The 21,551-nt window shown below is 36.2% G+C and overlaps 1 protein-coding gene across 1 annotated transcript in view; it reads left to right on the top strand.

Moving 5' to 3' along the window:
• ROBO1 (roundabout guidance receptor 1) overlaps positions 1-21,551 on the top strand; it is a 1,262,210-nt gene that overhangs the window by 876,844 nt on the left and 363,815 nt on the right. The window contains exon 4 of the mRNA XM_055567829.1: positions 5,324-5,650. Within this exon, the coding sequence (XP_055423804.1) occupies positions 5,324-5,650 (327 nt within the window). The remainder of the gene's footprint in view (positions 1-5,323; positions 5,651-21,551) is intronic.

Below are 21,551 nucleotides of genomic sequence, written 5' to 3'. Positions count from 1 at the left end.
AGAAATGCCACATATTATATTGTTCTTCTAGCACACATAATGTGCATTAGCAAGATTAAAAGACTCTGAGAACCGCAGTTCTCATTTTTGAGCAAACAAGCTGAGAAAAGAGTATTCCACAGAGCATTTTGAAAGTTAAGCCTTTAATAGAACAGAGAGCATTTTTATTGCTGAAACTCTTTTACTGAATGCTGCTGTACAAACATCATGGTGAAAACTTGGGCCCGAGTTCTCCACTTCCAGAGGCATGCTGGCCGTGGTCCAGGTGTATGGGGCCATAAGGTTAGACACGGAGAGAGTCCTGAGCTCCACTGTATTTTCATGGAGCCTGGGTGATCTCCAGTTTCTGTAATTGGCCGTTACTTCCTCTATACACTCTCCCTAGACAGTTTTATTCTTTCCCAGGGTTTCAGTCTCCAGCTTGATTCTCATCTACAGATCCAGCTGAGATTTTTTTTTTTTTCCTTGAGGTCTGGATATTTCATTGGCAACTAGTTGTCTTTGTTTGTATATTCTGGAAGTATCCCGAACTCTCCATGACTCATGCTGAATAAATCATCTCTGTCCTTCTTCCTCTGACCATAGTCACTCTTTTATTCTGGACCTTCACTGGGGCTGCCCTTCACCCATTGATCAGACCAGAATCTTGAACTTTCTCTACGCGCTGCTTCTCCTCCATCTTGTGCATTTTTCATTTCCGTCTTTTCCCAAATTTCCAGTGAGTAGATCCTGTTGATATTGTACCTGTCTCTAGAGTCTACCTTCTATCTTCCTTTCTGTCACTCAAGACCCAAGTACAAGCTTTCGGAATTTATTATTGAAAGAGTGTGAAAGTATTCTAAAATCTCTTCCTAGCTAGCTGCTGCATTCTAGTTTCATAGTACCAATAGTGACCTTTTTAATACCAAACTTGAGCATGCAGTCCCTTACTTACTGTATTTGAATGTTCTTATTGCCACATTGGGAATTCCCTGGTGGCTCAGAGGATGAAGCATCTGCCTGCCATGCGGGAGACCAGGGTTCGATCCCTGGGTTGGGAAGATCCCCTGAAGAAGGAAATGGCAACCCACTCCAGTATTCTTGCCTGGAGAATCCCATGGACAGAGGAGCCTGGCTGGCTATAGCCCATGGGGTCGCAAAGAGTCGGACACGACTGAGCGAGTTCACTTCACTTCACTTCATTGCCACATTACCTGCCTTCTGAGAAATCTGTATGCAGGTCAAGAAGCAACATTTAGAACTGGACATGGAACAATGGACTGCTTCAAAATTGGGAAAAGCTGTATACTGGTACCCTGCTTATTTAACTTATATGCAGAGTGCATCATGCGAAATGCTGTGCTGGATAAAGCACAAGCGGGAATCAGGATTGCTGGGAGAAATATCAATAACCTCAGATATGCAGATGACACCACCCTTATGGCAGAAAGTGAAGAGGAATGCAAGAGCTTCTGATGAAAGTGAAAGAAGACAGTGAAAAAGCTGGCTCAACATTCAGAAAACTAAAATCATGGCATCTGGTCCCATCACTTCATGGCAAATAGAGGGGGAAACAGTGAGAGACTTTATTTTTTGGGGCTCCAAAATCACTGCAGATGATGACTGCTGCCATGAAATTAAAAGATGCTTACTCCTTGGAAGGAAAGTTATGACCAACCTAGACAGCATATTAAAAAACAGAGACATTACTTTGCCAACAAAGGTCTGTCTAGTCAAAGCTATGATTTTTCCAGTAGTCATGTATGTATGTGAGAATTGAACTATAAAGAAAGCTGAGTGCCAAAGAATTGATGCTTTTGAACTGAGGTGTTGGAGAAGACTCTTGAGAGTCCCTTGAAATGCAAGGAGGTCAAACCAGTTAATCCTAAAGGAAGTCAATCCTGAATATTCATTGAAAGGACTGATGCTGAAGCTGAAACTCCAATCCTTTGGCCACTTGATGGGAAGAACTGATGGATTGGAAAATATCCTGGTGCTGGGGAAGATTGAAGGCAGGAGGAGAAGGGGACAGAGGATAAGACAGTTGGATGGCATCATTGACTCGATGGACATGCGTTTGAGCTAGCTCCAGGAGTTGGTGATGGACAAGGAGGCCTGGTGTGCTGCAGTCCACGGGTCATAACTGACATGGATACGACTGAGCGACTGAACTGACTGAACTGAACCAATTGCTTTCAGTTAGGTTCCAGAACTTTGGCTTGACGTACAAAGCCCATCACATTACTGCTTCATCAGGCCTGGGCATCATAATCTCTGATGTCTGCCTAAACTGAGATCACACAAGTCACTGTATTCTTCTATATCTGTGCCTCTGAATGAAATCCTCTTTCTTTTCTTCCTGACTCATTTTTTTAAGACTCACCTCAAGTTTCTTACGTTGGCATGCCTCTCTCAGGCAGTCTTAAAGTGCCCATTTTTTGTATTCTCATAGCAACCTATACATGTCACTTTCTTATCTAAAATACACTTTCAGAATATAAATAAAATCTACTTAAATTAAATATATATGGCCTCAGCAGTTGATCCTCATTAGCATCCAGCTTTCATAATTAGAGCCAAAATAAAGGCCAGTAATATAGTATAATGCTGTATTTTCTGGAGCTTTCCAGTACTTGTATTTGGGTAATCTTAAATTCAATTTAAATTTCATTTGCCATCAGTATAGCTTTTGTGAAGGACCACGAGTTTCCAAGTAATTTTTACCCATGTTGCTGGCTTATTTCCTCCACTTCTAGAGCCTGGTTACATTTAAAAGATTTATGATATGTTGTATACTATGCACTGAACTAAAGCTATTTCTCAATATTTCAGATTACAAAACTATTACTCAGTATTTCAGATTATATGTTTTTTGTTTCATGGTGGACATAAGCAAATAATAGATCTTTTAGTTTCATCATTCATCATTTCGTTAGGAAATAGTAACTGTAGTAATTACAAATTAGAGCCATAAATAAACTCCATGCAGCATTTATAGTCTAGTAGAGGTTAAACAGTGTGTATATATGGTTACAATTTAAAAATAAAATCTTTTGGGACTTCCCTGGTGAACCAGTGGCTAAAACTCTGCACTCCCAAGCCAGGGGGACAGGGTTCAATCTCTGGTCAGCGAACAAGATGCCACATGCTGCAACTAAGAGTTCACAGATGAGACTAAAGATTCCACATACCCCAGTGAAGATCGAAGGCCACATGCCAAAACTAAGACCTGGCACAGCTCAATAAATAAAATATAAAATTAAAAAATATTAAAAGTAAAAAATTGACAAAAAATAAAAATGAAATATTTGAAGTATTTTCATACAGAGCATGATAAATAAGCTTCAGATCATTCCACTCAAATAAGGGTTTGCTGTTAGCACTTTTTGTTTACTCAACATGTATTTATTGAATATGTGTGGTGTGAGCAGTCTGCCAAGTATAAGAGAAGAAACCGTGAGCAAAATTAGACCCACAGAACTTCAGAGTAATGGGAGAGCCAGTGTTCAAGGCATCTAGCGAATAAATTTAAAATATAATTCTCATTACTTTACCACAGGTAATTCATACCCTTGCTAAAAAGGAGCATTTAAATTTTGTGGTAAAAGTCAGAGAAGGTAGAGATTTGAAAGAGGAATGAGTATCCACTAGAGTAAGATCTTTTTGAGACCAGACCCTAAGGCAGGCATAGGCCTTGGAAGGAGGCAGCTTAATATGGAACAAACAGAAAACTCAGGTGAAGAAAGCAGAGAAAGCAGCGGAATAGGAAGGGTCCTGAGAGCTAGATAGGGAAATGAACACAGTCTCCAGTAGGTCTTGTTAAAGACTTTAAGAGCAATGAGTTTAAGAGTCACCGAAATAGGGGAGGACCCAAATTGTATTTGCACTTCAAAGCCTTCATTTGGCTGCATTGAAGTGAAGCTATTTAAGAGCTTTCCTAAATCCTGGTGGGAATCTACAGCAGTTTGATCTGGGATGGTAACTGGCTGTACAGATTGCAATGAGTAAATTGATTTGAGAAATTTGAGGGAAGATTAAGGAACAGAAAGAGGTGTCAAGCAAGACTGCTTTCTACTTTTCTTTGTTCATTGAGATTGGAACACTAGATGAGAACAAGGTTTAAAGTTTGGTTGTTGAAGTTGAGAAACCTTTAAGATTTTTACATATTAAATCTATCCATGGCAACAGTAAGGTAGGAACATTAAAAATATGAAAGTTGATCCCCATTTTAGTGATTACAATCTCATTGGAAAAAATAAGGCACAAACAGAAAATATTTAAATGACACTCTCAGAACTTTACTTATTAAGCAATACATGCAATCTAGAATGTAGCTCCTCACCTAATATCCTTTTCAATTTAATATTGAATTATTTAATCTCAATTATGTAACATTTCATCTTTGAAATCTACTCAAGTAATAAAATAATGATTGGAGACTAATGAACTTAATTTATTGAATAAAAACTCTGGGAAAGTATATATGTGTATATATAAATATGTATATATAACATATGTGTGTGTTGTATATGTGTGTGTGTGTGTGTGTGTGTGTATGTGTGTGTATGTCTGTATGTATGGGGCTTCCCAGGTGAGACTAATGTTAAAGAATCTGTCTGCATTACAGGAGAGTTTGATCCTTGGGCTGGGAAGATTCCCTGGAGTAGGAAATGGCAACCCGCTCCAGTATTCTTGCCTGAAAAATTCCATGGACAGAGGAGCCTGGCAGGCTACAGAGGAGCCTGGCAGGCTACAGTCCATAGGGTTACAGAGAGTTGGACATGGCTGAGCAATCCTTATGTGTGTGTGTATATATATATGTATTAATATATTTATGTACATATATTTATTATTTAGAAAGATATAAAAGTCTATATAAAGTTCCATCTTGCACATTTCAACATAAATGTTCATTAATATATAGCATATGTTTTACTAAAGTGTTGATTGATGTTGCATTGAGGAGGAGATTCCAGGAAGCCATGCCATTATTTGTAACAGTCAACAATTCTCTAACACATTCCTCTGCAAAAAGAGGCACGTACATGGTACAAACAGACAGGGTGATGGGTTCTGAAACAGGGGATTTGGAGAGTAGATGGGATTTGTACAGACAGAGATTTAGCAAGAGCACTTTCTAAGTGGAGAGTCAAAAAGATTCAGGAATTAGAAAGTATGGTTAAAGTAGACACCAGAAGGATTAGTGAGGAAGGAGGTTAGGAAGAGTAGGTCAATACTGTGCAGTGTTTATTAGATGGTAGTGCTAATGCCTGGGCTTTTGAAATAAGACTTTTAATTGTTTTCAAGTTGATGATATGAAGCTATGTTGTCAATTCTTCTGCAGGCTCCCGTCTTCGTCAGGAAGATTTTCCACCTCGTATTGTTGAACACCCGTCAGATCTAATTGTCTCAAAAGGAGAACCTGCAACTTTGAACTGCAAAGCTGAAGGTCGCCCCACACCCACCATCGAATGGTACAAAGGTGGGGAGAGAGTGGAGACAGACAAAGATGACCCTCGCTCACACCGAATGTTGCTGCCAAGTGGATCTTTATTTTTCTTACGTATAGTGCATGGACGAAAAAGTAGGCCTGATGAAGGGGTCTACGTCTGTGTAGCAAGGAATTACCTCGGAGAGGCTGTGAGTCACAATGCATCGCTGGAGGTAGCCAGTAAGTAAAATGGGCTGTTAGTGTTGGGGAGCATGTGGCCTGTGAGTTGGTGGAGGGATGGCAGCGTGGGATCATTTACCTTGTTCATGATGAGAAAAAATTAAACGTGTATCACAGGCTTTACCTGAGGAAGGTCTGTAGCTTTATATGTGTATATCATCCACTATTTATCTGAATTTTCTGAATTTCTCATCCTAGTTGGTTATTCAAGCTAAATTGGGATTCATACATATTTGTGCACTGTTTTACCTAATTTTTTTTTTAATTTAAGAACATTTTTATTTTATAATGGACTATGAGTTGACTTACAGTTTTGTGTTAGTTTCAGGTGTACAGCAAAGCGATTCAATTATACATATATCTATTCTTTTTCAAATTCTTTTCTCCTTCAGGTTTTTTATAGTATTGAGCAAATGTCCTTGTGTTGTGTTTTACCTTTTGGAGCTGTTTTCTGTTGAATAGGCTCACTGAAACTGATTTATTCCCCTCCTTTGTTCCTTTTAAATATATAGAGTATGGGGATGTAAGAAGAATACTGTAAGATATTTTTCGTTTGTCTTCATTAGGAGAAATACTTTCGACTGGTAGTGGAAGTTATGGTTTTAAACTGTTTCCAGTTGTCAGAACTATATTATACTTTGGGTAAAGCTAAATCTAGAGAAATGTATATATTTGCCTCATACTTTATCATCTTTGCTACACTGTAGTGCACCCTGAGAGGAAAACATGTGATGGGAATCCTTGGGTACTTGATGGTTCAGTATATTTATACAGATAAAAAAGGCCACTCATTTGAAATTATCTCAAGAAGGATTTGGTTAACTAATGATTCAGTTGTTATATCTAGAGTCTAGATGTGTAATGTATTGTATTTGAATTAGAATCAGGCTTTTCTTATTTTCAATAAGCATTCAAGAGTCAGAAAATTTCATTCCCTTGAAAGAATCCTGCTGAGCATATGTATATATGACAGAAATTGAGAATTGTATGTGGATTAGAGAGACAAATGAAATTAGATCTAATTCACTTTAAATTTGACTATCTATAACTATATATGAAATTGTATATGTAACTATGTCTATTTTTATATATAATATTTTCTAAGGTGATTGATACTTTAATATAATGGGCTTCCATTGTGGCTTAGCTGGTAAAGAATCTGTCAGCAATGCGGGAGACCTGGGTTCAATCCCTGGGTTGGAAACATCCCCCGGAGAAGGCAAAGGCTACTCATTCCAGTATTCTGTCCTGGAGAATACCATGGTGGGGTTACAAAGAGTCGGACACGACTGAGTAACTTTCACTTTCACTTTCTTTCACGTTCAAAATTCTAGTTATGTAATCAGTTTTCATAATCTTTAGCATTACATCCAACGTTCAACTAGAACATGACTATATAGAATCACAGATAATTATGAAATTATAAACATAGAAAGGGATTTATAGACAGATTATTACAACTCAATCATATTATTAATGTGGAATCATTTCCAAAAAACTTAGATGATTTGATTCACACTCACAGAGCCATGTAATACTGAATACTTGAGACAGAAAGCTAAAGATATCTTATATGAGCATAAAACTTAATTAGATAAAATAAAAAAACATTGAATCGTTTAAAACTATGTCGAAACTAGACATTCACATTTTTAAAACATTTACTTGAAACCTAACTTTATATTTCTCTATTTGAAGTTAACTGATAATTAACTTACTGTACTTTCTTTTATTGCTTTGATTCTCAGGATAGGTCTTAGAGCTAAATCAGTGATATGTAGAAAAGCTGGAATCACAACAGAACGTTTTCTTTTTCTTTGTATGTTTATTTTTTAAACTCAACTTTAAATGTAGCACAAGCAAAAGAATGTAAAGGTTCAACTTATTTATAAGAAGACATATGTTTTGCCAAAGACATCTTTTAAACTTACATTAACACTTTTCTAACTCTTGACACCATTATGTTTAAGAATAATTATTTTCTGTGAAGATAAGTATAAGTTAATATTTGAGAGCAAATTTAAATCAAGAAAGATGATGTCAGCCTAGATAACCTAGGCCAACTCTTGTATGTAGTACCTAAGGAACCAAAGACCAGGAGGGAAATCAGTGATTGTAACTTCTCTGGAATTATAATTGTTTATAAGAAATATGTAGCAACAGAAATATCAAAGATCATGTCATGTTTCTGTGTTATTATCTACTCTCCTTGCATTCTTGTCATTGTCAGAAGTGTTTTAAAAGTTAATAGACTTGAGTTGAGTGTCTAAATGCTCACCCTCTATATCTTCCTTTTCAAAACACCTCTAGTTTTACCTCAGATGATCAAGATATCCTTAATGCATTGGGATTTAGAGACCTGTCTGTTTTAATCTGGCTTTTGTACAGTTATTTTAAAAGGTACTGTTAGTTTCCAGTTAAGTTCTTTTCCTAACGTAGACATTCCACAACCTAGAGAGTCCATTATGGGAAAAGTTCTTGCAGTCTCAGTCAACAAATATATGATCATGAAATTGAAACCAGACAGAAGATCATTATATAACTTTTACCAGTGACATATTCTAATACACAGTCCCGTAATGCATAGTTCACAAATCTTAGTGGGATAGTCCTGACACATTCCAAAATGTTTTCAAGCTCCAGAGGAAAAAAATTATAATTTACTGAATAAAATTTAATGAAACTACTCTAGAAAATACTTTAAGATCTCATTCATTAACAATTCATATAGTTGGGAAGGGGAAAGTATATAGGTATTATACATTTACCAAATATAGTTTGGTATTAATGAGGGTAGTTCAATAATAAGTATCCATATTAGTGATAATAATTATTTGAAAAAGCTTAAGTAGTGTTTGCTTCCAATAATTTTTATACTAGTTAAATTGAAAAAATTAAAAGGATGCTTTTGTTTAGATAAATTGTGTTGTTCGGACATGTAAGTTATATGAGAAACATTAACTGCTCTGTAGTTAATTTTTTTTTTTAAATCATGGTTCAGTACACTACAAATAGATGTGTAGTAATTTAATTCACATATATTTCAGTTATCTATTTTAGCCAATGGTTACTGCTCATTCACCATTTTAACATATGTTTGCATTGTAAAATCAAAACTAGCCTTTTGTATGTTACATAAATACCAGACAGGAGGGTAGACAGGGAAACATGGGTCATATTTGCTGCAGGTTAAATCTATAAAGCATTATTATAGCTTGTTTTTATTATTTCCTGGAAGGTATTATTAATTTTTTATATTTTCTTAGTTTAGGTACCGGATGTTCAATAAGAGCTATTCTTCTTTCTCCCAAAGGCTCAAACACAGGAAGACAAAGATTGCATCTAATTTCTTAGTGATTCTAAAGCCCAAAGTAATAGCATTAGCAAAAGTGTCTTGAGACAACACTGATTTAACAGCACAGTTGTTGGTAATGTTTTTAAAAACATTTATCTGTGTTTTATTTGCCTTTAAACCAAGTTTTACAGCTGTAACAACTGGATTACTTGGTTCCTAACAATTGTCAGTCTCTCAAACAATGGGGAAAAATGGTATGGAATGTCATTTCAAACTTTTATTTTTGTATAGAAATAATAATATTCTTGTCTTTCATGTTTTTAATATTTATTTAAATTTAAATAATGCACCAAGAGGATTGTATGTATTTATTGGTTATTTTTAGGATTAGTTATTTTTGTCTTCATTTAAATCTAGTTGTATTCAAGTTTGGTCTCCCAGTTGGCACAGTGGTAAAGAATCTACCTGCCAATACAAGAGACACAGGAGATGTGGGTTGGATCCCTGGGTTGAGAAGTTAGATCCTGGGTTGGGAAGATAGATCCCTTGGAGGAGGAAATGGCAACCCACTCCTGTATTCTTGCCTGGGAAATCCCATGGACAGAGGAGCCTGGCGGGCTCCAGTCCATAGGATCCCATAGAGTTGGACACAACTGAGCTTCTGAACATGCACATATAACAAAGCTGGACCCAGTGAAAAGCACTGACCAATCTTTAGGTGATGATCTTTGCTATGTGGTAAAAGTTGTATTCTTGTTCTTGAAAAATCAATTTTGATGCAATTAAATTTATCTCACACAATTATACATTCTAAGAATTGGAATGCTAAGAAATATATGGTAGTCCTTACACCTAGAGTTTCCATCCATCTTTGAAAGCTTAGCTCTCTAAAGGTAACATCATTTTTAATTACAGATACATTTTTAAATTTTATTTTTAAATTATTTTTATTTACAAGCCAAGAATGATATATCTTGACGAGGACTTTAATTTGTAAATTTAAAATATATTTCTCTAAGACTTAGAACTCACTGTTCATCTAATTCAGTTTTGAACTGAACTTTTTAAAACAGTCTTGCAAGTAGTATTTCTTGTTTGTTTTGAACTAGCTTTATTTGATAGTCTACTGAATGTTTAGAAAATGTTCTTTAATGTCCAACATTACCAAATTATTAAATACCAAGTTATTAAATTTAGTTCATCTTATGCCTGGCGTAAATTGATAGCACAGTTTTTTGACCCAACTTATATTAATAAGTAATTCAATCTTGGGTAATTGCATTGAATTTTAGGGAAAGTTAATTTGAGCCTTGACCCTCTTGCTTTCGATTGCAGAACATGTCTATGTCATCTGCTAAGCAGCGCATAGTCAGCATATGACTATTTGTTTCCTATGTAAACTGTTGTCTCCTGAGGAAGAGAAATCCCTTTAGGCTAGGCGGTCATCTGCTGGCTGTCTTAGCAGCAAAACACAGAACTGTCTTTACAGAAAAAAATAATTTTGTACAATTTATCAGAGAGTAAGTCTGTCCAGATTTTATTAACTAGGATGCTCTTTAATCGTAATTACCTTGAGGTAGAATGTTTATATTTTAAAGTAATGTTTTCCCACTACTGTCAATATATTGTGATCTTTCATCGATATTGTTATTAAACAATGCTTCTTAAAGTGATTTAGGATTTGATTTATCTGATTTTCCTCATTTGGATAAAATGAGAAAGCATACTGACCATGTATGCTAAGAGCCAGGCGTTAAACGGTAAACCATACTTTACTGTTAAAATATGTTTCTAAAATCTGAGCATGGAAGATGGAAGGATCACCCCTTAAGGTGAAATGGTTCAGATAAGCAGATAAAATCAGAATATGCCATCAAATTTAAAATCCTGATTGATTAATTGATGATTGATTATGCATCCAGTCAAGCTAACCCCTGTTATGGTCAGACACTAATTATTCATTGAATATATATGGGCACACACACATGTTTTGTTCCCTGAAAGACTTATCTTTGAAATTGAGCTAGTTCTATAGTGCATCTTTGAAAATATTTCTTGTTTCCTCTACTTAATCTGTATTTTTTTAAGCAACTTTGCAGTTCCATTCTTTGATCAGATTGTAAAACTTATATACATATAAATATATATGATTTTTATTTTCCGTATTCAAAGGAAAAATGTTAAAACCTCATTTAGTTTAGTGATTTTAAAATATCTTTCCACCTTCTTGCACACTTACATTCTAAAATATACTGACATTTGTTGCAAAATCCACATATGATTAAATGAATTTATGCATATAAAGTGTGTAGCACAGTGTGAATGGCACTAATAATAAATCGTAAATCTAATTGTCCGTCTGTCGTCTCACTACTTTTTTCCCTTTCCCTGTATTGTGGTCACACTATGATCATTTATACAGAGGGATCTAAATGTTTTTATATCAAAAATGGACTGACTCCATTTTGAATTTGAAGATTTTTGTGCTAATATAATAAAATTTAAATAAAATATTTCAGTAATTAAATTTTCTTGAATTAATTTCCAGTTAAGTACAGAGCATATGGAGTATATTAAATTCCATCTTGAGTTGAATTCCTGGTAGGAGAGATTTACCCTTATCTTTAATTAGCGTTGTTAATGCTAGACATGCACATAATATTGACTTAAATAATTTTTTATTGTCGGAGAAGGCAATGGCACCCCACTCCAGCACTCTTGCCTGGCATATCCCATGGACGGAGGAGCCTGGTGGACTGCAGTCCATGGGGTCGCTGAGGGTCGGACACGACTGAGCGACTTCACTTTCACTTTTCACTTTCATGCATTGGAGAAGGAAATTGCAACCCACTCCAGTGTTCTTGCCTCTCCCAGGGACGGGGGACCCTGGTGGGCTGCCATCTGTGGGGTATCACAGAGTCAGACACGACTGAAGCAACTTAGCGGTAGGGGCTAATGAAATAATTCATTTTGTAACTTTTACAGTTAGGAAAACATTAAATTATTCTTTTTGAATTCACATGTTTTTTCACTTAAGTAGGGAAGCAATATTGCTAAGTTCTGTGATATGATTATGTTTACTAACAACTTGAGTTTTTACCACCAATAGAATATAATTGTTCGTTATTGCTATTCTTAGTTAGTTCAGGCTGCTTTGAGAATACTGAGTACCATGTACTTACTGAACAAACAGAAACATTTCTCACAGTTCTAGAAGTTTGGAAGTTGAAGGCCAGGGTGCCAGCATGGTCAGGTTCTGGTGAGACTTCTCTTCCTGATGATGAGAAACTTCTGGTTTCTATTCCTTTATAAGGCCTCCAATACCATCTCGGGGGCTCCATGCCTATGAATTCATTCCACCCTAATTACCTCCAAATATCATCATATTGGGGATTAAGATTTAAATATACACATTTGAGTGGAGTGGAGGGAAGAGGGGATACACAGACATTCTGTCCATAGCTGTATTTAATAGCAGTTATTTGGAGATTTGATTTTATTATTTATTTACTTATTTATTCCATGGCACCAGCTCTTGGGACATGCAGGATCTTCACTGTAGTATGTGGGATCTAGTGCCCAGCCTAGGGATTGAACTTGGGCCCCTGTATTGAGAGCACAGAATCTTAGCCATTGGACCACCATGAAAGTCCCATTTGGAGATTTTAAACTTGGATTTGCAGCTATTTGATCATCTTAAATAACTGAGAAATAAAAATCAGAAAACCAGGGAGAAAAATCATGTAATCTCAATGATGTAAGTAGTAAGCCCATCAGACCAAATGGTGTATCCAAATATCAGGTTTAAATTGTGTAAGGAATTGAGGATAGAAACATTATGTCTTCAAGTAAATATAGTGTGGATTTTGTGTTTGTTGAGATAAGTAAGCACAGCATCTTTTCATTAGGAGGAGACAGTTTTCATTTTCTTTGAAATTAGATAAAAACTTTCTTCTTTTCTTATTTTTGGTTTATCTTTCCAAAGAATATTTAGTATGAAGTGTAAAAGCAGAAGCCTGTATTCCATAACCCATGTGCGAGATGACATTGACAGTGAACATAAAGAGAAGGTTTGAGTTTCAATGGGTATTTTAGTTGAAAAGGACAAAGCCCATTGGCCATTTGAATGTGGGTGTTAGAGGAGGTAGCTGTCAGATAATGCACTATTTATTCATAAATAACCAACAGGTGATGTTCTATTTGTTAGTTAAACAAATCATAGGCTATAGGCATGTGTTCAGTTGATTTCTTAGGCAAACTTTTATTGTTTTTTCTTTGGTTCACAAATCTGTTATATTTAATCTTTAGCAAATTTGTAGGAATATCTTAGAGTGTGGACATGTTATACATTTTCTTTCCTTTACTCCCAGTCTCAGGTTAGAGAATATGATTAGCAAGTTTATAAAGATCATTTTTAAATAACTTAAAAATTATCTTTTATTTCTAAGTAACAGAACTAATGTATGTTCTTTAGAGAACATACTTGCTCTTTTAAAATACATGTTCTTGTAATATCATTTGCCCAGAGTTAACCACTGCTGAAAGTTGGGTGGATATCCTTCTAGGTATCCTAACATCACTATGCATTCTCAAGGGAAACCTATTTACTATTCAATTAATATTCAGTCTTTTCTTAGATGGCAAAAAAAAAAAAAAAAAAAGGAAGGCATTAGCTACATTGGAACACATCCCTATGTCATAAAGACTAAATGGAAGAGTTTAGCTCTCTAGATTGGATGCTGCAAAACAGCTTCCATCTGCTGAATATTACTATATACACCATCCTGGACCAGTTTCAATCCAGTAATCTTGGGGTTAAAGGTTACATATTCTATCACCAGTCTCATGAGCCATTCCTTTTATTTTCTCAAAAAGTAGCTGGTGTTTATATATGCTGAAAAGTACTAAGATGATTATTTCAACACCATTTGATGCTTAAATATAAAGTCTCTTGAGGCTTTCAGGAAATCAATTCAGTATTTACTTATTTATGGGAAATTCTTGGCAGTGTCTCCTCATATCAACAATGCTGTCTTTAAAAAATAATAAAATAACCAGGTAGATCTGGTTATCTCTTAAAATCTTTTCATCATATCACTGCTCCTTGTCATCCTCCTATTACTTATGATTTAAATGTTAGGCATCTTTCCCACATACACAGACTAACATGTGAATTATTTGTATTTATTTTAAATTATTTTAAATTATTTATTTAAATTATAAATGACAAGTTTATTCAATAAAATATACCTATACATTTTTAGTATAGTTAATTTTAATTGATGCAACATAAATTAACTTAAAACTTTCATCAATTATCAATTCAAAAAAAAATTTTTTTTTGTCATGTTAGAATAAAGCCCCACTGAATGTTTTGGGGGCATAAAAGTTCTTCCCTTAGTTACATAATATGGACATTAAAAGTCAGACATTAAATAAAAATATGAAGAATAACAAAATATAGTTTGTTCAAAAAATTGATATTTTTCCCAAAATAACTCTATCTAGGCATTCTGCTTAGTTTTTGCTATTCAGTGGTAAACAAAAAGGAAAATGGTTTCTGCCTTCATAGAAATGACAATATAGTGGAAAGAGTGGAGTATGATGACAGAAAATAAGTAACTAACCTACAAATAACTTTTTCCTCAAAATTGTCACATGTGCCAGAAGGATTAATGGTAAACCAAGAGCAGAAATACACGTGGATGTTAGCAAGATGCAAAGTAAAAGAAAAGCATCTTAAAAGCCATGAGAAAGATAAACTTAGGTATATTTGAGAAAATGAAAGATGGCTAATATGGCCTATGACTAGGGAAAACAGCTAGAGATATGGGCCAGGTCATGCAGGGTCTTGTAACTGGGTTAATGTTGTTGGAGTATATGTTCAGTGCAACATTGTTATCATTCAGTTGCTAGGTTGTGTCCCACTCTTGGCAAACCCATGCACTGCAGCATGCCAGGCTTCCCTGTCCTTCACCGTCTCCTTGAGTTTGCTGACACTCGTGTCCTTTGAGTCAGTGATGCCATTCAACCATCTCATCCTCTCTCGCCCCTTCTCCTCTTGCCCTCAATCTTTCCCAGCATCTTGGTCTTTTCCAGTGAATCTGTTCTTTGCATCAAGTGGCCAAAGTATTGGAGCTTCAGCTTTAGCATCAGTCCTCCCAATGCATATTCGGGACTTAATTCCTTTAGGATTACCTGGTTTGATCTCCTTGCAGTGCAAGAGACTCGCAATAGTCTTCTTCAATACCACAATTTGAAAGCATCAATTCTTTGGTGCTCAGCCTTCTTTATGGTCCAAATCTCACATCGCTACATGACTACTGGAAATATCATAGCTTTGGATATATGGACCTTTGTCAGCAAGTGGTGTCTTTGCTTTTTAATACACTGTAAAAGTTTGTTATACCTTTTCTTCCAAGGAGCAAGTGTCCTTGCATTTCGTGGCTGCAGTCACCATCTACATTGATTTTGGAGCCCAAGAAAATGAAATCTGACACTGTTTCCACTTTTCCCCCATCTATTTGCCATGAAGTGGTGGGACCAGATGCCGTGATCTTAGTTTTTTGAACATTGAGTTTTAAGCCAGTTTTTTCACTCTCTTCTTTAACTTTTACCAAGAGACTCTTTAGTTCCTCTTCACTTCCTACCACTCAAGTGGTATCATCTGCATATCTGAGGTTATTGATATCTCTCCCAGCAATCTTGATTCCAGCTTGTGCTTCTTCCAGCCCAGCGTTCCTCATGATGTACTCTGCATATAAGTTAAATAAGCAGGGTGACAATGTACAGCCTTGATGTACTCCTTTCACAATTTGGAACCAGTCCATTGTTCCCTGTCCAGTTCTAACTGTTGCTCTTGTCCTGCAGACAAGTTCCTCAGGAGACAGACCATGTGGTCTAGTATTCCCATCTCATTAAGAATATTCCACTGTTCTACTGTGATCCACATAGTCAAAGGCTTTAGTGTAGTCATTGAAGCAGAAGTAGATTTTTTTTTTAATTCCCTTGCTTTTTCTATGATCCAGCATATGTTGGCAATTTGATCTCTGGTTCCTCTGCCTTTTCTAAATTGAGTTTGTACGTCTGGAAGTTCTTGGTTCACATACTGCTGAAGCCTAGCTTGAAGGATTTTGAGCATAATCTTGCTATCTTGTGAAATGAGTGCAATTGTATGATAATGAGTGCCACAGAAGGTTTTTAAGCAATGGTGGAGGTGACATGATCTGATTTATATTTTAAAACTTCACTCATGTGATACTTGCTTGCTACATGAGTAGAGAATGGATTGCAGAATGATTGGGGGAGGTCAGTTAGGAAGCTATTGCAGTATTACAGACAGGGGAAGGTGCCAGTTAGATGTAGTAATGGAGATGAAAAGTGAAGATTAGATTTGTAGATTGAAGACTTGGTTTAACTGTGTAGGGTGAGAGAGTAGAAGTTGAGATTTTACAAGAGATGCAACTGTTGCTGATGGTGAAGTCAAGGTTAAGTCTGTGACCATGAAGATGAGATTGAAAGTTTGGATTGGGTTTTGTTAGCTGTGGTTGGCTAACAGTAGCTCAGTATGCTGCAGCCCATCACATTTTCAAGAAATGACACTTTCCTCTGTACCCTCATTGTGAAATGTGCTTCTCTTCCTGTTTCACTGGTCATTCTGTTATAATCAGCTCAAGATTTACCTCCTCTGGAGCCATCTGTGATTCAAGTATTCGTTGACATTCCTGGCCCATTGTTTCAATGATGCGAACTAACATGTAACTTGAAGTGTTTAACATCATGAAACATCAGAATGCCACTTCAAGAAGCAATCTCATTTCCACTTCTTTGTAAAAGCAAGTGGTTCATATGATCTTAAACACTGATTTAAAGCCATGGCTCTTAGAATGCAGTCTCAGTATTGTTGCCCTCGGAGTTTTTCTTTCAAGGTTTTGCAACAGTTAATTGCTCTTTTGGGTGATGATATTGCTCAGGAAATTTAGTTGACTTCCGCTAGTACAAAAAGTCGATGGCACCCCACTCCAGTACTCTTGCCTGGAAAATCCCGTGGACAGAGGAGCCCAGTAGGCTGCAGTCCATGGGGTTGCTCAGAGTCGGACAGGACTGAGCTACTTCACTTTCACTTTTCACCTTCATGCATTGGAGAAGGAAATGGCAACCCACTCCAGTATTCTTGCCTTGAGAATCCCAGGGACAGGGGAGCCTGGTGGGCTGCCGTCTATGGGTTCAGACACGACTGAAGCGGCTTAGCAGCAGCAGTACAAAAAGTCAAAGGAGTTTTTTAGATTCTAAGATTGAAGGCAGGAGAAGGGGATGACAGAGGATGAGATGGTTGGATGGCTTCACTGACTCAATGGACATGGCTTTGAGCAAACTTCAGGAGATGGTGAAGGACAGGGAAGCCTGGTGAGTTGCAGCACATGGGTTGCAGAGTCGAACATGACTTAAAGACTGAACAACAACAACAAAATCTAGAATAGGCTCTCAGCAAAGTGACCCACTCTGAGTAAGTCAACCTGTGTTTATATTGTAGATAAATATAAATATAAATATAACTGGCTGATAAAAAACAAAGGGCTTTAAACTTCCTGATTGATAAGGAAACAATTAGTATTGATGGTACCTGAGGGGTTTCTCAAGAAACTTTACATATGCAAAATAGGACCTAATTATATTTACTTTTTCTTTCTGGATAGAGGGGACATACACAAAATAATTATTCTGTAAAGTAGAATTAATTGCCCTCCTGTACTTTGGCAGTAATCTGTATATGTAAAGCTTTTTCAGAGTCCAATAGATTTATATTTAATGAAGCAAATTTGATGAGAAATCAAAGGAAAATTACAGCATAGTAATGCTTTACATTACTTGTTACAGTCTTAGGCTTTGGTCTGTGGTTGATGACATTTTTAAGAAAAAGTTAGAATAAGATTTCCCCTAGAAATCTGGGTGCTGCAATAACTAGGAATGGATAAGAAAGAAAAGAAAGCCATATGGATGGTAATGGCTCCAGCCATTTAGGGGAGGCAAACTCAGGAAGGATGTGGGAAGGATTGGGTCTGCTACAAGCAGCAGCTGTAGGTTCCTGCTCAAAATATGATCCATGGGCCAGCAGCATTGGCATCACCTGGTAGCAAGTTAAAGATGCTGAAAGCAGGGCCCTGCTCAGACCACCTGAATCAGACAGTATACTTAAACAATATTTTAAGGCAACTCTATGCAAATTCCAGTTTGAGAAGCACTATATACAAGTATACATTGTGTTGAACTGGAGTTCGCTAGATCCCCGCTCATCCCGTAGAACTCCAAACACCTTTTGGGAACTTGAGCCCAGTGTGGTTACTTGTGGGCTTCCCTGGTGGCTCAGAAGGTAAAGAATCTGCCTGCAATGCAGGAGACCCAGGTTTGATCTCTGGGTTGGAAAGATCCCCTGGATAAGAAATGGCTACCCTCTCCTATATTCTTGCTTTTGGAATTCCATGAACAGAGTAACAGAGAAAGGGACTCAAGGAGAGGGGAGCAGGAGAGAGAGACAGAGACAGGGACAGAGAGAGAGACCATGTGCTGGAGAGGGGCGTTGGGTGGGTACTGGTAGGTTAGGGATAAGCTTGGAAGAGCAGAGAAATCCATTTGCCTGGATATATAAGGAAAAAATGGTTTCCTCCATATGAATATTTACAGATAGTGGAATGTTAAGCAGAGAAGAAGATACTCAAACTTTTATTAATATCCATACCATTTTTATCAAGAAAGGTAATATGTGAAATGTATCCTAGATGTTTCTAAGTGAATTCATGGAAGGCTGATCCACAAGTGAAATTCCAGATTCCTTACTTCACTTTTCTAGACTGAAAACAGTAAAATAAACCAAACTAGGTTTTTAATAAGAATGCAGTTGTGCTGGAAGGGTCATTTGGAAATTATTTCATCTGTCCTTCTGACTTATAGTTGAAATTACCTGAAGATCATTTGTTGTATTAAAAGAGATTCAGAACCAAAGATTATCTCTCCCCAATCATCAGTATCCTTTATATGCATCAGCATATGTTAACACAAAGTTATTACTTTAATTTACTGAAGTTCTGCAGCATGACTTTCTTTTCATCTTGCATGGTAAATGATAACAGAAAAGCCATTTATAAATTACAGCAGCTCTTATGTTTGAAGATCATTATTAAGTGGGGCTTAATTTTTCCTTCTAGTCAAAGCTATGATTTTTCCAGTAGTCATTTTCAGTGAGAGTTGAACTATAAAGAAAGCTGAGCACCGAAGAATTGATGCTTTTTAACTGTGGTGTTCAAGAAGACTCTTGAGAGTCCCTTGGACTGCAAGATAAATCAGTCAATCCCAAAGGAGATCAGTCCTGAATATTCACTGGAAGGACTGATGTTGAAGCTGAAACTTCAATACTTTGGCCACCTGATGTGAAGAGCTGACTCATTTGAAAAAACCCTGATGCTGGAAAAGATTGAAGGCAGGAAGAGAAGGGGATGACAGAGGATGAGATGGTTGGATGGCATCACTGACTCGATGGACATGAGTTTGAGTAAGCTCTGGGAGTTGGTGATGGACAGGGAAGCCTGGTGTGCTGCAGTCCATGGGGTCACAAAGAGTTGGACACGACTGAGCAACTGAACTGAACTGAATTTTTAGTAAAGTGCATCTGATGTTTAATTTAGGTTTCTGAGTATAATAAAACAGTTTCTAATCAGTCTCTTAATATCTAAAGTGGAAATTGTAGCTTTAGTAACATTCTCATTTATGTCATTTTTAACCCAAGATTTACGTTGAAGTTTTAATAGTACTTATGACCTTTTGCACTTGTCAAGAGAAATAAAAGTTTATGACCAGGTTATTTAGTATGCCTGAATGGGGACATTTTTAATCTTATCTAATGAATGATGGAGTAAAACTTAGAGTAGAAGCTAGAAAGTTAAAAAGAAAGTGAGAAAAAGCACCCCCACAAAGGGTTTATATTTTGCCTCAATATTCTCCGTCACCCTGTATCTCTTCACCAGATAATACTGTACTTTATCTATACTGAGTCATATTAAGTTACCCCTTTATTAGATTCTTATGTCAATCTGACACTAGAAAATGGATTAGGAGCCTGTGTTTGATGTAGAAGAATATATAGAGAGCATTTTGATCGTATAATTCAGCACTTGTCATCCTCATCCAAATTATTTCCTTAGCTCTAAAATAGAAGTGTAGGACAGGTTGTCACCTTATTGAATCGTGTTTAAGGAAATTCTTGGAAAATATGATTATAATATATTTTCTTTTGTGTTCACCTCAAGAAAGAAAGCAGTAGTGAACCAAAATTCCACAGGAGAGGAGGAAATGTTCTGTGACCAGTAGATTGAGATTCTGCTGATAGTCACCTTTTCCCCTGTTTCTCTCATCTTTTGTCTAAATCATCAAAGCCTAAAATGTGAAGGATCTCAGAATTCTGTGGTTAGGCTTCCTGACATTCGTAAGCAATAAAGTCAATTCTTTTTAAAAAGTAATGATCACTTAGGTCTCTGTATGGTTTCCCATGAAATAGGTTCTTTCTGGACTGGTTATGATTCTTCAATCTCATTTAAAATTTTGATCAATTCCAGGTGAATAACTACATTTCTTATGACCTGTTCTAAGAAGAATTTGTGTTCTTTTCATATAAGGGGTTCTCTTAGCTATTAGCCCCATGGCTCTTATCCATAGAATGCATTATGGAAACTCTTCATAGTTAGATGTGGTTAAATTTGTCCAGTTAAAATAAATTTTGTTCCCTACACATTCAATAAGTGATTACTTAGCATAGCTGTCTGGCCTTGGTGAAGTTACTTAGCCTTTCTGTAGTCTAATTCCCTCACCTGTAAAGTGGGTATATTATTCTACTTACTTTACAGAGCTTTGGAGAGGATTAAGTTAATATGCATAATGTGCTTAGAACTGTCTGATGAATAGCAAGCACTATGTGAATGGTAGATTTCGTTGCAAGTGCTATTTACTATGCCAGACACATTATTGGGCTTACTTCTTCCATTCCTATGGTCCCAAAGAATGTATCTCTTGATTTCAGAAAAGGGGATTCTGAAAACCTAATAGCATATATGGGTACATTTAAAAAAGCCCTTTTTGTTCCCTGAGGCAGTCATCGTATACACAAGTATATTTGAAATCCACAGAACTATTTGTTAAATGACAAGTATTCTTCATGTATCAACAGTATGCAGTATGTCTTTATGACAGTGTATATTTGAGGGTTTGTAAAGCTATTGTTATTGGCATGGTTAACATTTAAATATTTTATTGTGGCCTTTCTCAAAATACGTTCCAGTGAATTATTTCTATGAGCTGTTATAAAATGATTTGGAAAATACATCTACAAATACATCTTTTTCTGTAAGACCTCCAAGTGTTTAAAATATTAATGATGTGAAACACAAGTAGGAGATCTAAATTTTTTGTGATTCCCACATTTAAATGAACTATCAAAATATGTTTCCAGAAAAAAATTTTTTCATAGTAAACATTTTAGATAAATGTTTGTACCACAAATATTTGGTACTTTGTGGGAGGATATCCAGTTTCAGAAGTGTGTATCTCAGATTCAGGTGT

Source organism: Bubalus kerabau, chromosome 2 (genome assembly GCF_029407905.1).
Source record: "Bubalus kerabau isolate K-KA32 ecotype Philippines breed swamp buffalo chromosome 2, PCC_UOA_SB_1v2, whole genome shotgun sequence".
Lineage (NCBI taxonomy): Eukaryota > Metazoa > Chordata > Mammalia > Artiodactyla > Bovidae > Bubalus > Bubalus kerabau.
The sequence above is the reverse complement of the archived record's forward strand: the minus strand, read 5'-3'. Positions and strand labels throughout refer to the sequence as shown.